The sequence below is a fragment of the Podarcis cretensis genome, assembly GCF_951804945.1.
Source record: "Podarcis cretensis genome assembly, chromosome: 3".
Lineage (NCBI taxonomy): Eukaryota > Metazoa > Chordata > Lepidosauria > Squamata > Lacertidae > Podarcis > Podarcis cretensis.
The window spans coordinates 85,938,557-85,960,535 of record NC_137172.1 but is presented as its reverse complement, the minus strand read 5'-3'; the positions used below and the strand labels follow the sequence as shown (position 1 = coordinate 85,960,535).

The following is a 21,979-nucleotide window of genomic DNA, read 5'->3' as shown; positions in this document are numbered from 1 at the left end:
TTGGTTAGCAACTCTCTGTTGTGCCCTTGTCTCTGACTCAGACACAGCTTCAATTTGACCTTGGTCGTTTACAACAGCAACACATGCAATAGCTTGGTTGGCAAACTCTTTTGAATACCTCTTGGGTGGTACACCCTTCGTTGCTCTCTCAGACCTACGTAAGAGGTGCTGCTCTCCCTTGCTTTCTGGTTCAGCCTCTGAACTCTCTGGAGAACCAGTACTAAGCTTAATCAGTGGTTCATCCTCCTCTTCTGAGGGTCTAGTCATTACGTGAGATTTCCTCTCAATGACTGTGACAACTGAGCTGTCTGAGCTATCGCTGTCATCATCAGTACTACTGAACTCAATAAGATCAAACTCATCATCATCATCAGAATCATCATCATCACCTGTGGGAAATGTGTGAACAATCACTCGCTCCTGTTCAGGAGCACTCTCTAGAAATTTTGTGAGAATCACCTTACCAGATTCAGACAAAATTACTCTGTAGAGACCCTTTTCATAACCCACAAAAATGCCTCTGGCATTCTTTACTCCACCCGGAGCTTCTGTCCTCACATGAGACCCAAAAACCTTGAAATGGGCAACTGAAGGTTTTCTGTGGAACAGTTTCTCAAAAGGAGAACATCCCAAGTCTTTTGAAACCTTTCTCAACCACGTGTAACAATATGACATTAGTGACTCAGCCCAGTACTCATGTGGCAGATGTGAACCAAGCAATTGCGCTTCCATTCCCTTTTGCAATCCTTTGTTCACCCTAACACAGACACATCTGTTCCAAGCTTCTTCGGAACTAGCAATTTTGTGTCTTATCCCTTTCTTCTTCAGGAACCTCTGGAAATCCTGCAAAAGAAAAATTGGCTTCTCATCTGTGCAAAGACAATCTATGTCAGCATCATGCATATTTTTAACCTTGCCACAAAACTCTTTAAACCTTTCTAAGGCTTCTTTCGGTCTCTCCAAAAGATAAATCCAGACAAAACCTGTAAAAGAATCAACACATATTAGGTAATACTTTGCATTGCCTCTAGATGGTGCTAAAGGACCAATCACATCAGCATACACCCGCTGAAATGCCCTGTCGACCCTTGAGGTGACCTGCTTGGCGTTCTTCTTGGCTACACCTGCAAAAGAAATCATGTTAGAATCACAAGAATTACATTCCATGTAATCACTTTGATCAAAAGTCAACAAATACAGTCCATCTTTCTCTTCAGCAGAAAGATACAACTCTCCATCTTTGTAGATCTCGCAGTGTTGATCATCATAGGACAGTTTTAGTCCCTTCTTGGCAATCTGCGAAACGCTGAGCAGATTGTACTTCAACTCTGGAACCAAATAAACATCGTTTATAGTCAAGTTCAGACTTTTAAGATACACAGTCCCAATTCCGGTGGCTTCCAGCTCTTGACCGTTGGCTTGTTGTACAACGAAGCTTTGCTTCTTAAACGACGAAAACAAATCCCTGCGATGGGTCATGTGAACCGTCGCTCCCGTGTCTAAAACGAAGGAATTCCCCACTTGTGGTTTGGCTTTTAGGGACATCAAAGCCTTTGCAGGCTTCGCCTGTGACTTGGCATGACTTCTGCCTGACGCCTCAGACTTCGTGGAGCTTCCCTTGGCTCCTTTGTTCTGACGTGGCTTCCTGCAGTTCCGCTGAAGATGCCCAGTCTGTCCACAATTGTGGCATTGGACAACGTTCAAAGCTACGGCGTCTTCTCCAGTAGCTACAGCAGTGGGGGTGTCTGAACTCCGTTCTTCCCTCCCCCTGTCCTTGACCTCCAGTGCGGCAAGTCTGTCATGTTCGTTCAGGACGACGGCAAAGACCCTGTCCGACGTTAGATCTTGCGCTGGGAGAGACCCCAGCTGACTGGCAACCGTTTTGTAAGTCCGATTCAGGCTGTTGATCACCATGAAGCAAAACACTTCCTCCTGCAGACGGAAATTGCGTTCCACCATCTGCTGACGCAGAAATTTCATTTCCGTCAGGTGCGCTTGAACATCTCCATCAGGCGCAAGCCTCAGGTTAGTCAGCTTTTCAAAATACAGCAACGCTGAAGAACCTGCATCTCTCTGATGTGTCCTTCTCAGCGTGTCCCAAACATCTTTCGCGTGCTCTAAATCTTGTATATGAATAAGCTGAGAATCTGACACGCACAGAATTATAGCGGTTCTGGCCTTCACATCCTGTGACTCCCAAGCACGCGTTGGTGCTGCAGGGATGGGGTTCTCAATCACCCCAAACAGTCTCTGATTCTGCAGCAAGGCCTTCATCTTAATAGACCAAGATGCATAATTGTCAGTGGTCAAGAGGGGTGGAGAAGGCAGGCCTCCCCCTTTCTTGGCATCCATTTTGAGTCCTTGCATTGACTCTCAAACACAAGCCTCTAAAATCCAATAGCTGGCTTGTTTACACTCTGTGCACCTGGCAGCAATAACACTGGCTGCTTGGAAAGTCCCCTTTCACAGTTCCTTTGTAAGGGCCTAGACTAAACACGAGCTGTTTTTGCCACTCTGGGCATAGCCTGACTTCCAGCCCTTATCTTGAAACTGGCCTGCGTTGCTAAGCAACCACATTCCTTTCCTTGGACAGGAAAAACCACAGGAATGTTTGGAATGCAGACTCTTCTCTCTCGGAGCTGTTTTTCCCAAACGTTGCTCCCATGAAGCAGAGAATTAATCCATCTGCATTCACACTCTTAAGCCCGAAAATCTCATACCTGGGCTCCGTAGCTTGGCTTTCAGCTTCTTCTGGTGAGCTTCTAGCTGCAGAGAAGCAGCCTCCATCTCAGGCTTCCATGGAGAGGGATGAATACAGTCTCCTTGATGCAGACTCCCATGGATCGTAGCAACCATCAGCTCTGCTACCATTGTCAGAATTCAGTGCCGGTCAGAGGTATGTGCCTATCTCTCCAGGCACCGGCTGAATTCTTTTGACCTCCCTCCGGCGACTCCCGGCAGGAAAAACACACGAGGTCCGTTCCGGCGATTTTCCTCAGGCTGTGAGAAAAACACACCAACTGCTCTCCTCCTCCCTGCTCTCCAGCATATCCCCAGGGAGGGGAATCAGACTCAGACAGAAATGTATCTACATTGCTTTTATTCCTGTCTTTCACTTCAGTACAGAGAAAACATGTCTGCTCTCTTCAACAAACAGAGAGAAACTCCAAACTCCACCCATGTACATCCTGTACAGGTCATATGACACACACACTGAGCTAACATCCGGTGCTCAGTACAGAATGGACTGCCCCTTTGTTTCCATGGCAACAGTCACATACTTCCTGTCTGGCTTTGCAGCCACAAGCAGCTGACTTGGCTGCTAGAGCCTTTGCTTGCTGCTGCATTGCTGCTTTAGAATAACACCAATATGATACAAAAATGCTCTTGATATGGTGTATTTCTGAAAAAAGTGTTTTTCTCTGGGCATGCCCTCTCATTCATTACATTTGAACAGTAACCAAGCTACTAAAGCGGGATCAGAATCCTGTGGTAAAAGGGAAAAACTCTCCTATTGTTCCACAGAAAGAATTGCCTGGGCACAGATGGAAATAATCTAGCCATAGATAATGCCAATTCTAGTGTACATATTATACCCCCCCCCGAATCTATTGACTCATAAATGTTATACTGTCCGAAGTATAATTATGTGGTCCTATGCATTTATATTCCTGCTTCATTTGTTGTCGTTTCAAATGACCCTCCAGGAAAAAGAAAAGAAAACCTACTTTGATGTATAGTCCCCATGGAAACAACTCTCCTCTTTTGTACATTGGCTCTAATTTGTTAAAAGTTAAAGTGCTCCCTCTCAATGCTGAATAACTAACTGAACCGCATGCCAAAACTGTAGCTACTGGTGGAAAATAACAGCCATCGCAGCTGTGGAACAACTGCTGGCTTCTGTATCATTTGGGGAAATAAAAGCAAGCATGTGCAAACGCACAAAACTAATAAGGCTGGGATGACGCTTCAGAACAAACACACAGTAGGATAAAATCTCATGGCTGCAAGGAAGAGTTCCAAGAGTCCCCTCTGCTCAGCCTCTGTCAGCAGCCTCGTGCAATTAATACAACAAGCTCCAAAAAGGAGGACTAACGTGCACACAAATATTTAACAACCTGCTGTTCATAAATGAATGTGTGCATGTCAGACTACACAAGCCCATTAATTAATTCCTAACAAAGAAAAGCAACAAAGTTTTGTTTTTTTTGCCATATTGTACAAACCAGCTTGAATAGCTTTAAAAGGGAGCTGGGCACTACACAGATGAAATGTATGTTGTCTGAGGGGAGTTTTTGAGAGGAAAAAACAAGCCAAAAACAAATTTCAATTGGTTCTCCCCCCCTTTTTTTTGATGGGGAGGGAGATATATCAATGGTGGCCTTGATCCAATGCTTTTAGCACAATATCCTGTCCTCAAACAATGGATGGAGGGTATAGATGCAAAGGAAGATGGCCGTAGTGGCTGGTATACATTGGAACTAGTGGGGCAGAAAGGAGGGAGCCAACAGCAGGTGACGCTAGAGCCAATGACTGGCAGAGCCAACTAATTCTACTTCTAATGCCTCCATCCTTCCTGCTGAGCTCTACAAAAGCAACATGGAAACTAAGGAAGAGGAGGAAACTGGCAGCCAGGGCCTTTTCCCAGAACAGGGTTTTTCAACCAGTGTGCCATGGCACCCTGTGATGCCTTGAATGATGGTCAGGAGTGCCGTGGGCAACACTGGCCTCTGTCCCTTTTTCCTTCTCTCCCTTCTCTGATGCCCTCTCACATTTCTACCTACCAAAAGCTTGCAAAGCTGTTTGTTGCAGCAGCCCAGGCTACAAGCTTCCGAGGTGCATGGTGCCTCTGAGGCTGGCCAGGGGGTGCTTGGTGCCAGGAAAAACCCAGATGTATGGCAATATGGTAGAAAAAGTAGCAGAAACAGCTAAAAGCCTAAAATCACTATTTTCGGGGCTCAACAACTTTGTAGGTGTCAGGAATTTTACTTTTTGAACCCTACTATAACAGGTGCCTGTGGGAGTTCTTTTCATATTCACCTGGATATGAAATGCATAGTTTCTAGATGCAATGAAACTCATGACATAAAAACCTCCATACCTTAAAGACAGTCCTGAAAAAGAAAGCTCAATCCCATACGCATGAAGAGAACTGCAGTCTAAAATCAAGAATTGCTATGCAATTTAATTTTGCTAATGTTTTTGAAAATCCATTTGTAGAATATATAGGCAAGGACTGCATAGAGAGAGAAAATGCAAGGAAGAATGAATGCAAGAAAGAATGAATGAAAGAACGAAAAAAAGATTCCGTAAACTTTTATCACAAACCTCATAAAGACAGATATTCTCACACTTCATAATTGGGAAGAACAACTGCTGTTCTTTAATCATATGGTGGTGAATAACCACACATAGAAGCATTATTGTGCATCTCGTATAATCAACATGAAGTGCTGTCATAGGTGTTGCTGCCCTGCATGGTGAAGGCCCAGGTTGGCATCATAATTTGATGCTCAACTCAGGTATGGGACTGATTACAGAAATAAGCTCACGCAGCTGCAATCTGTATCTTACTATTGGATAGTTAGGAAAAGTAGTATAATACATAATTTAGGCAAATAAACCCAAAAATTTACAGTAGACTACCATCGCTGAATACTAGGAGACAGACTAGTTTACATACTAAATAATCAATGCACCTTTATTATTATCATCACTATTAGTATTTGGGTATCTAAATTGGTAGCAAAAGTTGGTATGCTGGATTTGATTTTATGTATCTGCTGTTGTTGTATGTGTGCCTGTATATGATTGCTTTTTTATATATGCAATTGCTTTAACCGTTTTAAGATATATAATTTTGATCATATTGTGAATCACTTTGGAAGGTATCATGGGAAGCAATTCATAAATAAAGTATTCTCCTGAGGGGAGAGGAGGGGAGAAGAAAAAAACTTGAGGAACTGTCACCATTGATATCCCTCTGTGGCCTCTCCTCCCGCCCAACTGCCACCATGGGGGGGGGGGCTGGGGGCTCTGAAGGACCACCTTGCCCAGAGGGGAGGGGAGAAGCAGCAGCTTCTTCCAAATCTTATGTAAACTGCTTTGTGAGGTCTGCCTGAAAAGTGGTAAATACTGTGAATAAATAACCCATTGATGAGCCATCAACTAATCCAACTGCCTAACAAAAGAAGCCTTTGCCACTGGAAGCTTTAATACTACAGTAAATTATAAATAACGGAACAGGTAAGAAATATTACAAAAGTATGTGCCCAAAATAAGAACTATGTCCCCCTCCTCACTGCTTTCTGCTTAAAGTGATATGATAGATGTGACTATATTCCTTCTTTTGAAATGATCCCTTTGAATGGGCTTATTCCTTGGAGGATGAATAAATAACCTTTGCGTTGATAATACTTCCTTCAGTGGGTCAGGGGCTCCTGGCAGTGGGTGATTAAATCAGAACATAGCTGGGTTTGTGATGAGTGTGCAAGACCACATGGTGACTTGCCTGCCTGGTGCAAAATGGCAGATCACAACTCATGTCATCTAGATAGCCTGTACAGCTCAGGAGGAGATCGTGATCATGGTACGTATTGGTATCAATGACATGAGGGAAAGTAGTTGTGTGATCTTGGCAGCAAAGTTTAGGTTGCTAGGTAGAAAGCAGAACCTTCCGAGGTAATTTCTCTAAAATGCAACCTCTTCCACATGTGTGGCCATCTACAGCTGATGAGTCTCAATGTGTGCATGAGATGGATGTTTTAGATTTATTAGGCCCCGGAGAATATTTTGGGCCAAGCCAGACCTCTAGAAAGGCTCCACATGAACCAGAGTGCAACCAGAGTGCTTGCGCTTAAATTTAAAAGGTGGCTGAGCAACTTTTAAACTGATCCCTAGGAAAAATCCAACTGAAGTGGAGGGCCGTGCAGTTACAGATGAATCATCCCTAAGGGATGAGGGTGAAAATGTTTTTGATTAGAGTAACTAGGCAATGAAAGTGCAGAGGGGCATGACAGGCATTCACAAAGGCCAAAGGAAAACACACATGCCAGAGAAATTTGGAGAGAGGCACCATGTACGTGTGTTTATATGCTAGAAACTTCTTAGCCAAGATGGGTGAACCAATGAAGTGCTTGATTTTAAAGGAGAGCATCAATATAATGGGCAAAACAGAAACATGGTGAAGTGGAGAGAAAGCCAGTGGGACAAGGCTATCTCTGGATACAAATACAAACCAAAAGGGCATATTAGGAGTCACAACATTCTTTACTATAGTGTCAAATGAACTAGAAATCCAAAAAGGACTTCTCCACAGAATCACTTAGGTGGCAATACAAGGCCCTAAGAGTAATTTAGTACTAGGAAGGTACCATCACCCCCTGTTGAAAACATCCAGAGTGATTTTGAGATATAAAGTGAAATAAAGGAGGAAGCCGTAGGAAGAAACATTGTAATAATGTGTGACTTTGATTACAATGTTCCAGTGATGAAAAAGAGGTAACATTTCTAGGTGCCCTTAATGACTAACCTAAAACAGCTGGCCATGGAACCAAAGAGACGAGAGGCATCCATGGACAGAAACTTGAATGGTGCACAGGACCTGGTGACATGCAAGATTTAAGTGTTGTTGAACTGATTGCTAAAAGTTGCCATGGTGCTACCAAATTCAACATTGATTTGAGTGGGAAATTGCCAAGGAAGTCCAAAACAGTTACTTCAAGGAAGCAAACATTGTGACTTGGTGAATTCAATAATGCATTCTCAAGAGTACCATCTCTGCCATAGTCTTGCTGAAATAAAAGGATTAATCACTGTGCAACTTTCTTTTCCATCCTTATTAGTTCATTCTAGGTAGCTGCTTAGGGTACTTTTTTGTAAGGGTAATACAATGATATAAAAAAACAACATCCCGAATTCAGGTAGGTAGCCGTGATGGTCTGATGTAGTAAAAATAAATTAAAAAATAAAATAAATTGCCCAGTAGCACCTTAGAGACCAACTAAGTTTGTTCTGGGTATAAGCTTTTGTGTAAGTGTGCATGCACACAAAAGCTTATACCCGGAACAAACTTAGTTGGTCTCTAAGGTGCTACTGGACAATTTTTTTAATCTTTAAATTTATTTCAACTTCCCGAATGTTAAGAGCAAAGGAGACAGAAACATCACACTGAGGGGGCTGTTCCACAAACAGAGAAACACCACTGAGTAAAACCACTACCTAAGGAGTACCTCAGAGGCTATTGAAGTAGCTATACCCAGAATATGCCAGGACACCATGCTAACCCGCCCCACCCCCTAGTCTTTGATGCTTTAACTGTTCCTTGGCAGATGAACTACATCTCCTGCTCAATCACTATTTGTTTAATGATACCAAGTAACATTCAGAGCATGCATGAAATCCTGCAGTCAGAGAACACCAATCTGCAGGCCACACCCAGCCATGCCTTCTCCTTGCCCCACACCACATCTTGTGGGGATTTTGATGGGATTTTTGTTGGGATCATAGCATAAAAAGAGGAGCACACACAGCATCAGTTTTCTTCCTAAGCATAATTACTATGCAGGGAGAGGATCTTGCTGGAAAGAGAATGGTTAACCATACTCCTCCTATCCCTGTGATCCTAGTAATAGTGCTGCCTCTCGCGGTATTTAGGTCTTGAAGAAAACAGGTGCCATTCTGGGCAAATAGGAAGCCATCAACTTTTACAGTTCTAGGTTGGATTTATTCCATTCTATAAAATGGCAGAAAATTTATCTGCTTGCAGTTTTTCTGTAAACACCACAAGTTCCTGATACACATGGATCATTTTTAACCCATTTGCAAAACTCATGTGTGACAAAACCTATGGCTGATGAATTATTCAAGATAATGTATTATATACGTTCTACAAACATTCTTGCGGAACATCTTAACTCCAACTCACAAAACATAAATATGAGAGATGCAGAAATATGTGGAACTGCATGACAATTTTTCTGCATTTGCTGATGCTCCAGAAGAGGGACAGCATTTATCATATTTAGCAGACAAACTCAAACAGCTTCACTAAACTATTAAATTTGTCTTGGACTGCAGGTGTACGCTATCTGGATCCTTTTAATTCAAAGCAGCTACATCATTATAAACAGCCCCTCAAAAGCCTGTGTGTCTTGGAAAACCTTCCTACAACACCCTTCTTTTGGCGTGGTGCAGCACAAATCTCCAGGTGTCCATAGGTTAGATATAATTCTAAGTGATGCAGGAGGGCATAAAAGAATCCTACTTCTGCCTTGTGCTACTTTTCCTAGAACAAAAACACATCATTCAGAAATTCATGTGACACAGCTCACATTGGGCTGTACTAGGATTCAGTGTGTGTGGAGGGCAAGCTGCCTCTGGAATGCTGTTGGTTCAACACAACATCTCTAGAATTAAGCTGCATTTAAGAAAACAACAAACAACAAGAATCCTACTGGATCAGAAGACTAAGGGCTCATCAAGTCCCATTTCCCACAGCAGTCAACTACCTGCCTCTGTGAAATCCTCTGGGAGTTGTAGTCAAGCATCATTTTGAGGACACCATTTTGGTTACCCTGGGTTTACATGGTTACTTATGAAGAGATGAAACGCAGGCAGAACTGACAGCACAAGACCAGGCTGACTGTTTGTCTGATTCAGTACAAATTGTTACTTATAGACTGTTTGTCACATTTATACCTCACCCTCTCTCCAAGGAGAGTGGAGCACCATAAAATACATTAAAAATTATCTAATTTTAGCATCAGACAACCTTGTGAGCTGGCCTAGGCTGACTTTCATTGACTTGCCTTAGGTCATCCACTGATCTTCACGGCTGAGGAGAATTTTGACACCAACTTCTCCACAGCCAAACTTTGAAGTATAACACTGGGACCCCACACGGTCATTTTTAATATACTGGCAGTGTTGCACCACTTATATCAGGAAAGATATAACACTGCCTACAGAGTCACTTTCAAAGTCTTTTCTTGCAAGAAAAAGCAGACATGTGGCCAATAGGTTATGGGCCAATAGGTTATGGGTACTTGTTACAAAAATAATTGCGTGGTATATCGAAAGCAGGTCAAATTGTGGCATGCTCACCTCTTAGCCTATAATAAGCTTGGTGGCTTGCTAAAATTTGTTTCACTGACTCTTGAGGGCAAACCTTCACTCCAGTTGGGAAAAAAGAAGACCTCTTTGTTCGATGTTTCGCCATATCAAATATCCTTCGGATGGTGGATACTTTAGACCTCTTTGTCGTTCTTTCTGACTTTTCAGACCCTGAAGCATCTGCAAGATGTTTTGCTTCACCGCGATTCATTTTATTAGGGGTTTCTGTTAAAGGAAAGGCAAAGAGAAAAAAATACATCAATAAAATGCTATACAGTACACAGATGGTTGTGGGTAGTCAACCCCCATTTACTGAAGAATAAGGAAACAAACTATTACCTCAAAATACCAACAACATGACAAATGTTTCATTATAACTTGCCTCTGTTATAAGGAACTGGGTGTAAATCTGCTGTCTAACCTATGCATTACTGTCCACTGTGCTACATTTATCTTCTCTTTCAAGTCAAAGTGGGTTTGCCTGTTGCATCATTCAGCAGCTTATGCTTGGCTGCTTTGAGTCACATGCACTCCAGGCACTCCCAGCCCCACCAGGATGCATCTGCTTCTGGCTCATGAAAGATACCAAAGCACTGGGAAAGTTGTCACTAACCTTTTTGTGGGAAATTATGCAGGAAAGTAATCTTTAATAAACGAGAGCAGAACTTTGTACAGCGTATTTGCTAGTCTACATATTATGCCTAACACAACTTGATACATGACATACTAATTCAAGGTGCGTGTGAATTTTTAAGTTAACAGTAAGGAAATTATGAGCTTTGAATTTCAATGGCTAAAAAGAAAAGCTGCATTATCAGTTTCATGGAGATAATGAAGGAGCAGTCAGTGAAGTAATTATATTTTCAATTTTATTCACTGATGCTTAAAAAAAATTATAATGTTGATTTTAAATGAACTTTTCAAGATGCTTTGGAAGCATTTTTGCAGTTCTGTCTTTTAATTGCACAAGCAACCTAAAAGAAGAAAAGGTAAATAGCATCCCAATATTTGTTTAAAGAACTTCCATGAAAAGGAAATGGTAAAATGTGTAGATAATTGGAAAACTTTCTGAGGCAGAAAATATTTGTCTAGGAGGCCAACAATATGTGTGTAGCTAACTTAGATACCAATGAACTGACTGTAGATGGTAATTGCATTTGGAAATAGTTCAAATTCAGTAAGGGGCAGAGAAAAGGAATCAAATGTCTTTCAAGAGAATCAAGCTTACAAGAAAATAAGAATATTAGGAAAACTAAGAGCTAAATATTTAGTGGAGCATGACAAGTTTCCACGTAGCAGGAATGATCTACGTCTATAGTTTTCTCTTACTCTCTGAAATGAAGAATATAGCTTCAAGCAAAGCCGTAAACATTCATTATTATGTCAGTGGTTGTTAGATAGATGAAAAGAAAATAAGAGAGAATATATGCTTCATTGTGATGATTTGGAATTGAATGAATTGAATCTGAACTGACAGGAAAAAAATTGGGGGGAGTGACACTTCCGGTAATATGTCAGAGAAAAAGTAGCTTCCTTTGTGCATTGGACTGTTGCATAATTTCTTAATTAACATTCCAATGGATGTCTTTTTCAAAACACACAAGCTGGGAACAGTTATTCCAGTACGTTTTAAGACCATTTAGACAAGTGCTCTTCCACACAGAGAGTAAAACACCTGGATAATATGAGTTTGGTCCAGAACTATTCTTTTGCACAAATCTTAGTGTTGGTTGCAAGGGCAGGGCATACACACACACACACACACACACACACACACACACTGAGCTTCTAATATCTTACTGACAACAAGGAAAGAGAAGACAGCAATGTGGTTCTGCCATATTTCTCAGCTCCATTTCTATCAACAATCATTTGTTTTTCACTAACCTGTGACCAGGCAAAATGAGCATCAAACACAAATAAAACTGTTTGCCGAAACGGCACACCTAAGAAGGAGAACCACACGAGATATTCAGTAATTGGGAAGGCTTTACAGGGACTTGTAAACAATAACAACAACAAACAACCTTGCATGAACTAAGGCACTGCCAAAGTGGAAAAGCAGCACTATACAAAAACTTTCAATCATAAGGCACAAATGTGAAGCATGTATGGAACAACTTCTTGATAGTTCAGTTGGCCTGAGACTCTTAATCTCAGAGTCTTGGGTTTGAGTTCCATATTGGGCAAAATGATTCCTGCATTGCCGGGGATTGGACAAGATGACCCTTTCAACTCTACAGTTCTAAGGAAGGGGCGGGAAAAATAAAACCTTGATTTTGCTGTAAACTTCTATTTAGTCTTTTCCAACCTGAAGCCCCACAGATATACTGAACCTATCAGCCCCAGCCAGCACTGGCCTAAATTGATTCACAAAAGTTCTTCTTTTTATTTAGTTAGTTGTTATTTGTTCATTCTGCGATCCAGCATGCAGAATGGGCACAGCAACATGTAGGGCTGGCATAAGGGATTGCACTTTTCTCCTACTTCTTTTCCTGAGACACAGCAAACTCCATTTCATTCCTGTTGTGGAGATGACATTATGGTTTAAGCGAGTGTGAAGTATAGAAATTGTTCGTTTTCAGATTATTTCTTTTTTAAACAGAGTTGCCATGCTATTTTTGGTTGGTGTTTTGGTTTGAATCTATCAGGAACGTAGAGGCTGTTGCAATCATAGACTGGGTCAAGTGCGGGGTGGCAGATGAGAAGTCTTAAACATGTGCTTTACAACTGGTGTACTGCACATGGACACAACCATTAAGTCCAGGATATAAATTACCTCACTGCACTGCTGGTTTCTTATACAGTTGTCCCTCGGATTACAAACACCTCGGGTTGCAAACACTTTGGGTTACAGACTCTGCTCACTGGGAAGGAGTACATTGGGTTAAGAAATTTACCTCAGGATGAGAACAGAAATTGCGCGGTGGCAGCGGGAAGCCCCATTAGCTAAAGTGGTATCTCAGGTTAAGAACAGTTTCAGGTTAAGAGCGGACCTCCGGAACGAATTAATTTCGTAACCAGAGGTACTACTGTATTGCTAATTTGCCATCAGTACTGGCAGCCCCCCCTCTCTCCTCCCTTCCTCAATCATGGTAAAACCTCTGGCCCTTCTTCAGAATGAGACAGGGAGGCAGAAAGCCTCACAAGGTGGGTGCACAGAGATGGGTAGAGTATGGCTGGTACAGGCAGTGAAGCAAGCAAGTGGGAGGAATGGTGCTTGGTGCCTGACACAACTTTCTCAGATTGCCTCATTAAAGTGACAACACAATGTAGTTCACATGCTGGGTTGTTGTTTTTTCCTGGGCCCAGTAAACAAATCTATTATTTTTCATTCAAGATCTGTTTTTCACTAACACATTGTGAAATTTGAACTCAGGCCTTCCTAGTCCCCATCAAACACTCCACTGCAGGAGTGAGGGATTTCTGGCCTGCAGGCTAAATTATGCCCATCAGGGGTTCTACTTTTGCTCAGAAAGCTGTTTTTAGCTAGCCATGCCCACATGATGTTAGGTGTAGGGCAGGTAAAGCCACAACTGCAAATGAATAATTAGGAGCCTCAACCTTCCTAACTGGTGCTTACATTTTGACACCTTTAAATGGTGCAAATGCAAGTCTCTTTGGGGTTGGTTCCCCTTAAAAATGCCTAAATTGGGGTTTCCCAAACTTGGGTCTACAGCTGTTTTGGGACTACATTTCCCATCATTCCTGACCACTGGTCCTGCTAGCTCGGGATGATAGGAGCTGTACAAAAACAGCTGGAGACCTATGTTTGGGAAACTTTGGCCTAAACAGCTGGTTCTTGCAGATGGCATAAATATTTGCTGTTAAGGACAAAAAGGAAGCACCCAGAGGTTTCATTTCCCATCACTTTTGTGAACACCGCACATACTTGCTCTCACATGATCTTTCATGTACTTTTCATCACTAGGCACAGTCAAGGCTCTCCCCTCCCAGACCAGGGGGAAGTAAGCCAGACAAAGGATTCACAGAAAGACAAAAACACATTTGCCTGCTTTGTGAGGTAATTGTATCTCCCCTGTAATCCATTTCTAAAATATAAATAGATAAGCCCAACATCCCGTGTCTTCAAGCTCTCCACCCTTGGAAAGATCATTGTTCACCAGCTACTCCCCTATATCTTACTTACATAGATATAGTTACTAGTAATTACACACCTTTTTTCCACCAAAGAGCAAAACCAACAAAATGCAGGCCATCACACTGAGCACCTTTTAAAATATCTCACTTGCCAAGTTCTATAGCTGCTCAGTACCAATATATCCTTTAAGAAGTCCTGTGACATGAAAATTACTTGTACTACTATGAATTCCCTTCCTTTCCTTCTGTAGGCGATTAAGCTTGACTCATCCTAGCTTCACATAATTCTAAATCCTTGACAGGTGAACTGTGATATACCTGTTCTCTCTTTTTTAAAAAGTCAACAGAAGTTGATTAGTAGGGTGCTGACGATCCATTCCCATTTGCACCTGATACCACAGCCAACCAAATCATTTTTAAAGGTGTAGTTCTGCTTTCTCCCTGGGGAGGGCAAAATGCATAGTAGCAGAGCTCACTGTGTGTCTTGACTCTTAACCATTCTCTGAACTGTGGCAAGTTGCATAGCTGGCCTGACTCTGCAGAAGGCTGCTCTCTATATTCAACTAAAGAAATACAATTCAAACACCAGAAAGGAGCAAAGGGCCTTGCTGTAAAACACAGTGCTGGACCAGCAACCTCCCATTCAATTGCTTGTGACAAAGAGGAGTATTCCAGGATTAAATAGCTAATCTGTTCACACTGAGCACATATATACATTGTGTGAGAATTCAGGACAAGGATATATGAATTTGTCTTGCTGAATCGGACCATATAGATTCATGTCTGAGAGTGGCCAACTGTTTGGAAGTCCACAAGCAGGGCAAGATTGTAGGGGTGTTGATGGAGCTCACCTAGCTTTTCCCAAGAAGGAAACTTTGGCAGCTCAAAGAACAGGAAAGAAGAGTTTGGATTTGATATCCCGCTTTATCACTACCCGAAGGAGTCTCAAAGCGGCTAACATTCTCATTTCCCTTCCTGCCCCACAACAAACACTCTGTAAGGTGAGTGGGGCTGAGAGACTTCAGAGAAGTGTGACTGGCCCAAGGTCACCCAGCAGCTGCATGTGGAGGAGCAGAGACGCGAACCCAGTTCCCCAGATTACGAGTCCACCGCTCTTAACCACTACACCACACTGGCTGGTGCATGGTATCACAAGCCCCAAAGTATCCTCCATCTTGGATTTAAATCCAAGTCTGAGAAAGATTTCCCATTTATCCTCCACCCCACCCACTCACTTTAAAACATTCACTTGGTGGGGCAGCTTAGTTCCCTCTCTCAGTAAGAGAGGCTGCTGTTCAATTGTGCCGGGTGTAAGCATGCTTTAGTAATTTGTGAAACGATTTAGCCCTAGAATCCATTTTTAATGTTATGACCAATTCTAGAATATGTAAAGTAACAGTTTTAAGAAGTGCTTTTGAGTATCCTGCATTGTTGAGTAACCATGTTGTGTTCTACTTCAGTCCTACCACAGCTAATGGCAGGACTTGTCAGTCTTGGGCTCCATCCAGCTTCTCACTCTTTAGAAGCACTACATATATGAGTTTGTCAATACATATATTTTCAAATAACCTCAGAAGCATGGATAGCTAATCTCCAGCCTCAGATTTGCCACATATAACAAATATTTTATGCGATTATCAGTGTTGTATCTGCATGTGACATATTGGCTAAGCATGATAATTTTGCCCTTTTACTTAGTTCTGGTTATTTGCAAAGGCATTTCCTGATTTCTGTACTGTGAGGACAGCTGTGGAAATATTCTACCCCCTCCCCAATTATAATTCAATTGTAGATAGGCAGACATCTGTCACACACCGCTGACTTTTCATTATCACTTAACATTTATGTAACATTTTTCTTATTCACAAATCTGTGCAAATGTTGACTCACTGGTACGTCTTTGAGGCACTATTCTTTCTATTAACAACTCTTTCCCCTTGCCATGCCACCTAAATTCTTTTGACAGTCCTCCTGGAACAAGCTAGCCCTCAATGTTGGTGCCCTATTCATGGCAGCACTTGATAGCATCAAACATTAGATCATTAGATCATTTCATTGGTTGATGACAAATTGATTGACAAATAGTGGATTCAGTTGAGGGGCACTGTGACAGCTGCCCATAGCAAAAAGCATAAATAATATAGTTATGTAAAATAGAAGACTAACAAAATGTAGAATGTGGACCAAACAGCTGTAGGTGATCGCATAAAACAAACCTGCTGAAATTTGAATAATTTTGGAGGAAGGGGTAATAATATCCTGAAGGTCAGTCCAATTCTGGAAAGCTATGAAAAGCAAATTATTTATGTCCCATAAGATACTTTCAAAATGCAGGCAGGACTGCCTGATTGATTAGCAAGGCATACTGCCTTCAGATTACAGTGGTACCTCGGGTTACATATGCTTCAGGTTACATACGCTTCAGGTTACAGACTCCGCTAACCCAGAAATAGTACCTCGGGTTAAGAACTTTGCTTCAGGATAAGAACAGAAATCGTGCTCCGGCGGCGCAGCAGGAGCAGGAGGCCCCATTAGCTAAAGTGGTGCTTCAGGTTAAGAACAGTTTCAGTTTAAGAATGGACCTCCGGTACGAATTAAGTACTTAACCTGAGGTACCACTGTAGACCAATTACTAATGGGAAAAGTTGCATAAATTCAGAGACAAAAGCAGTATTGGATGACAACTTCCCCTTCCAAAAATTATCAAGTGGATAATTTTATTAGCTTTCTTATATATGCTGCTAAGCAAGCTAAGAACAAGAATTACATTTTCAGCTGCTGCACTGCTTGTATTTAAATTACCAGGCAAAACTAATGATGGAAAGGGAGCTTTAATAATTAAATACAGATCAGTATTTAAATGTGGCAGATGGGCAAATCCAATCAAGAATATGCTTATATTATAATATGAACATTGCAATACAGTCAGAACAAAGAAATAATACTTGAGTCTGCCAGCTGAATAAGAAAGACGTATCACTTACATCCTATACAACTTGAGCAAATTTTTCCAGTAGCAGCATTTCCCATTCACTTCAATGGAGGGGGAGGAAGATTCACATTCAGAACTTTCCCTTTCTTATAATACAAGTTAAAAGGGTAGCTCCTGCTTGTGTAGAGCTTTGGCTGTGTATTTGAAGCTGCTAGAGTAGGACTAATTCTGCTCCCTTCTACTACGAAAGGATACAGCTTGCTAAAAGTTTGGTTTCTCAGCCATTCATCAGCTCTCAACCGGATGTACTAAAGCAGCTGGCCCTTAGGGAATCTTACTATTTAAAATACCAACAGTAAGCACAACAAATGTATAGAGCTATACAGGCTCTATATAAATGCCATCACCCCCATTACATGCCTTGACCTTAACATTTTGCCTCTTTATAAGGCAGTTCCAAACTTATACTATGAAAGAGTGTGAAGACTAGTTCAAAGTAGGATTTGGTCCTCTAGGGAAAATAAGAAAGGAGCCGAGTTGGAAAGAGCTGGCTGGTTCTTTGAAGAAAAACATAACACACACTCATGCACTAAGCCACTTGCAACACCTTTTAAGAGAGGTGGGATAAATAATAAGTTATTAATAATAAAAAATTTAAAATTCAGAAAATACAGCAATTGAAGGGACATTAAACACACTAATTATTCTCCCATGCAAGTATATATACTGAGGTACCGTATGCCCAAATATTCCTGTCTACCAACAACAGTTTTCATTTTGGTACTTGCCCCTTCTGTGCCTTTTCAAAATGCCTTCTTAACAAATTGCTCACTTGACTTCCTAGGGTTACCATTCTTCATTGACCAGCTCCTTCCTCAGTGAAGAGATGGGAGGGACATTCAATTGAGTTTGCATTTAAAGGTGAACCTACCTAATGTGCCAATACAGGAACTGAAAGATAAACAGCCTTAGAAATCTACACTACTCTGTATTTTGCAAGCGAGTGAGTTTTCCAGTCAAGTAATGCTTACAAAAATGCATACTCTAAAAGATTGCACAAAAAGGTTGCGTACCTTAATGAAGATACCATAAAACTGTATTATTGCTTTGCATAAAAATGTTAGGCAAAATTCCATATAGAACTGTGTGTATTAGGAGAAATTCACACTAAAACGCTGATGAATTTTCGTGATTAAAAAAGAAGAATTTGCAAATGGATGTGGAAATGTGGAGAACTAAACTTAAAATGGGAAAAAATAGAAACAAATAAACCCCAATCCATCGATTCACTCACCCCTGCCACAGAGTCTATAGAAGTGACTTAGAATAGGGATTGTAGGCTGGTCACTTGCACATCACCAAAAAAGAGGAGGTAAAGACATTAAATTTGCACGTGTTAACTGAAATGGATATATACAAATTAGTTTAGAAATGATTCCTGTTAAATGATTGTTCTAAATAGAAACTCAGTACATGTCACCATATTGGGAATACTGCGATCAGGTGATCTGTAAGCTCATCAATCTGTTGATGAGCAACTTCAATGTCTCTCTTTATGGTTCTTTGTCTTTAAACCAGGGTTGGGGTAGGATTGTCCTCTGTAAATATGGGCACATGACTTTCCTGGGGGAGTAGATGGAGCTTGTCTCCAGGGCACACGGATGCAAATGCATCCATATGAACACACAGGCAGCTGAACAGCATACAGATTGCAATGCTCTTCTGACCAGTTTGAAGTCACAGTAAAATTATGAAATTAAAAAGAAAACACCAGACCACAGACTACAATAGAGTGAGCTTCCTGCCAAGAGTACAGTACTACTCGATATTAATTTGGACCTATTGATTTGGATCATTATTGTACAGAGGGTCTGTTATTAGCATTAGTTGCCTTGTTCTCGCACTCCAGAGTCCCCCCCCCCCACATTTTCCCTGTTATTATCAAGTCTACCTGTCTCAGAGGAATAAGACACTAGTCACCATGCTATCAAGAGTCAAGCATGCAACGCCTCTATCTAATCTAACTGACCAACACAGTCAATTCAAACACTTCATTGTATATATCTTCTTTCAGAAGTAGGCAAAAGGCTTCCTCCTCCTGATCTTAAAACATAATAGTTTGGACCCAGATGGATGGTATACAATAAATATGACAAACATATCTATCTTGATGACTAGTTTATCCCTATGTCATATTTATAAGTAATACTTCAATAATACAAAAAGGTCACTCCCAGGTCTTGTGTTAGAGAACAGGTTGCATGTGTTTAACACAGCCAATACAACTGCCTATAGCATTTCCACTGTGAACAGAAAAATTAACTTGTGGAATGGTGATGAGCACTCAAAAGCTTGTAGCCTTGCATAAACAAAAGAAAAATTGTGATGAGGGCCTCTTGGTACAGATATTTTTAACCTTCTTCTTGAGGTCAGTTATATAAACAGAGATCTTTAACAGTTGCTAGTCACTGCTGAGGCCGTCAGGAGGGGAAGTGGAAAGCCAGAAGTAATTAGAATGATTTCTCAAAGCACATAGAAAGCTTTTGTGCGCCTGTCTGAATAAACTGGTGAATATTTATTCTCTGACCTAAAACTCACATTAAGCTTCCATGAACCACATGATCCTCGTATTCTTTTCTGAAAAGGAAAGGACACAATGTAGAGGTACTTGATCTCAATGTGTAAGTAATTTAGACAGAGAACATGTCCACACATTCATATGACTCACCGAATAACTCTTGAATCATGTGATGATAACATGGATGTGTGAATTATGCTTTGATGCCATTCAACAATATTGCACTGTTTCAGCAAAGGCAACACAGTGTGTGATAAGCCATCAAGCGATGGAACATCATCAAGAGATAGTACATTCACATGTGGCTGACCCAATTAAATACAATATACGGGTTTTTTTAATGCTTTCAGCAACATTTCACCATGACATAATTTTCATGTATAACAAAAGGAGTCAATAATATTGTGAAAAGAATGATCATGCATCTTATATTAGTAGTTCAGGGTGTGGAAGAAAAATATGACTAGAATTCTGCTTAGGAGGGATGTGTGTATGTTGCCAGCTTGTCTGAGCAACCATTGGAATTATGCCTAATATTCATGGAGCTCTAAGGGGAAATTCCAAATAGCTTTAATGTGCTAAGAAAGGATGAGGAAGTACCATAGGTCAGTGGCACAGCACGTGGCTTGCAGGCAGAAAGACCCAGGTTCAATCTCTGCATCTGCAGGTTGAGAAAGGGCTCTGCTTGAAGCTCTGGGGAACTGATGCAAATCACTGTAAGGACAAAACTAAGCTAGATGGATTTGGGTTTGGTAAACAGCAGCTTCCTATATCCCTGATGTGGATCAAATCATCTGGAAGTCTCCTCCTAACATTGGGTGTATTTCCCTCTACTTCTCTAACAAGAAGACTTACAATTATTATTTTAGTTTATTCTTTATACCTGTGCATTGATATTTGGAATGTTCTTGAAGTTGCACCTTCAAACCATGAAGATATACTATTTCAACTGAGTCATGGGGGAATTTTGTTGTAAGGATAACAAAGTTATTTAAATATAAGTAGGAAGTCAGTATATAAGTCAAATTAATGCTTTTGCAGCACTTTGTCCATGTATGACAGAATGTCTTGCATCTGCCTTTCATTTGGGTATCAGATTCATTCTGAAACGGTGTTTCGTGTCTGAGACCCATTATCAAAGCTAATAGTTGCTGAAAAACAGAGGTAGAGCCAAGATTATAAACTGAATTCTAGGATGTGGCTTAGATTGCTATGTCAAGAATAGGCCCGTATACACACCATCGCAGTAAGCTGCTATGCCATGACCGTCCACATCCCAGTGTAGAATCTAACATGACAGACCTTCCTGGAAGATGACATTAGTGTTGTGGAAAGTTTCCAAAAGATAGTTGGATGAGGAGAACCTACATCACAATGTGCTCTGGGGCAGCTGCATAATTGCTGTCTCTGTCTTTACTCAAGCAAGAAAATGTTGAGCCCAGTATCAAAGTGGTCCTTTCATCCGAACAAATAATTGAAGTTTCCTAATGCAACTCTCATAGTGTTAATCTCTGTCCAGGTGTAATGACAACTTTCTGGCAGTAGATTTAAATAAAATATATATCTGCCCAAATCTCTAGAGGCTAGCCATGTTAGCCTGCTGCACCCAAAACAACAAAGCCTAACAGTGTGGTCCTAACCATTTCGACTCAGAAATAAGTCCTCTTGAATTCAACGAGGCTTACTCCCTGGGTCTGTAGAATTAGGATTGCCATCTAACAAATTCATTATGAATTTGTGGACTGCTTTGTGGGCATGAAATTTATGCTATGATAAATTTGGTAGTCTTTGAGGTGCCACAAGACTCTAGTATCAAGCGGGTAGGGTAGGGGTATCAAAATATGTGCATGCATTTTCATGCCATACTTCCAAAAATGAAAAATGGGGAAGGGGAAATCACATTGGGAAGACTATAACACAAACTGACAAATACCAGCACTGTTTAAGATAAATCTTCTGATCTGTCACAGCCCCTATGCACAGAAATAATCTTGAGTTAAGCTGTCTGGTGCAGGTTCAAAGTATAAGAAAAAAGAGATTTTATTATTTAATCTTTTTCCTGTCCCCTCCTGACCCAGGTAGTTGCCTTGTGCCTTATCCTCTAAATGACGACTTCTTGGGGAAATAATTCATAATCTCTATCAGGAAGTTTCAGATTGTCACTTTCTTCTTCCTATAATGTCATCCAGTAACTCCTAATTTCAGACGGGTTGAAATCCTCAAGAATTATATAAGAACAAACATATATTTCCGTA

General features: G+C 41.1%; 1 protein-coding gene and 1 long non-coding RNA gene across 7 annotated transcripts in view; one reads left to right on the top strand and one right to left on the bottom strand.

Moving 5' to 3' along the window:
- Window positions 1-21,979, bottom strand: part of IMPG1 (interphotoreceptor matrix proteoglycan 1) — an 81,451-nt gene that overhangs the window by 57,146 nt on the left and 2,326 nt on the right. For 5 of the 6 annotated variants that reach the window (XM_079970411.1, XM_079970413.1, XM_079970415.1 and 2 more), the window contains exon 2: window positions 10,105-10,338. In XM_079970411.1, the coding sequence (XP_079826537.1) occupies window positions 10,105-10,338 (234 nt within the window). Of the gene's footprint in view, window positions 1-10,104; window positions 10,339-10,452; window positions 10,681-21,979 lie in introns of those variants that run through there. The other variant, XM_079970412.1, reaches the window with a different exon arrangement.
- LOC307212983 lies at window positions 6,094-10,001 on the top strand. The gene is made up of 2 exons (XR_013837325.1): window positions 6,094-6,246; window positions 9,079-10,001. It is a non-coding gene; the product is annotated as an uncharacterized lncRNA (long non-coding RNA).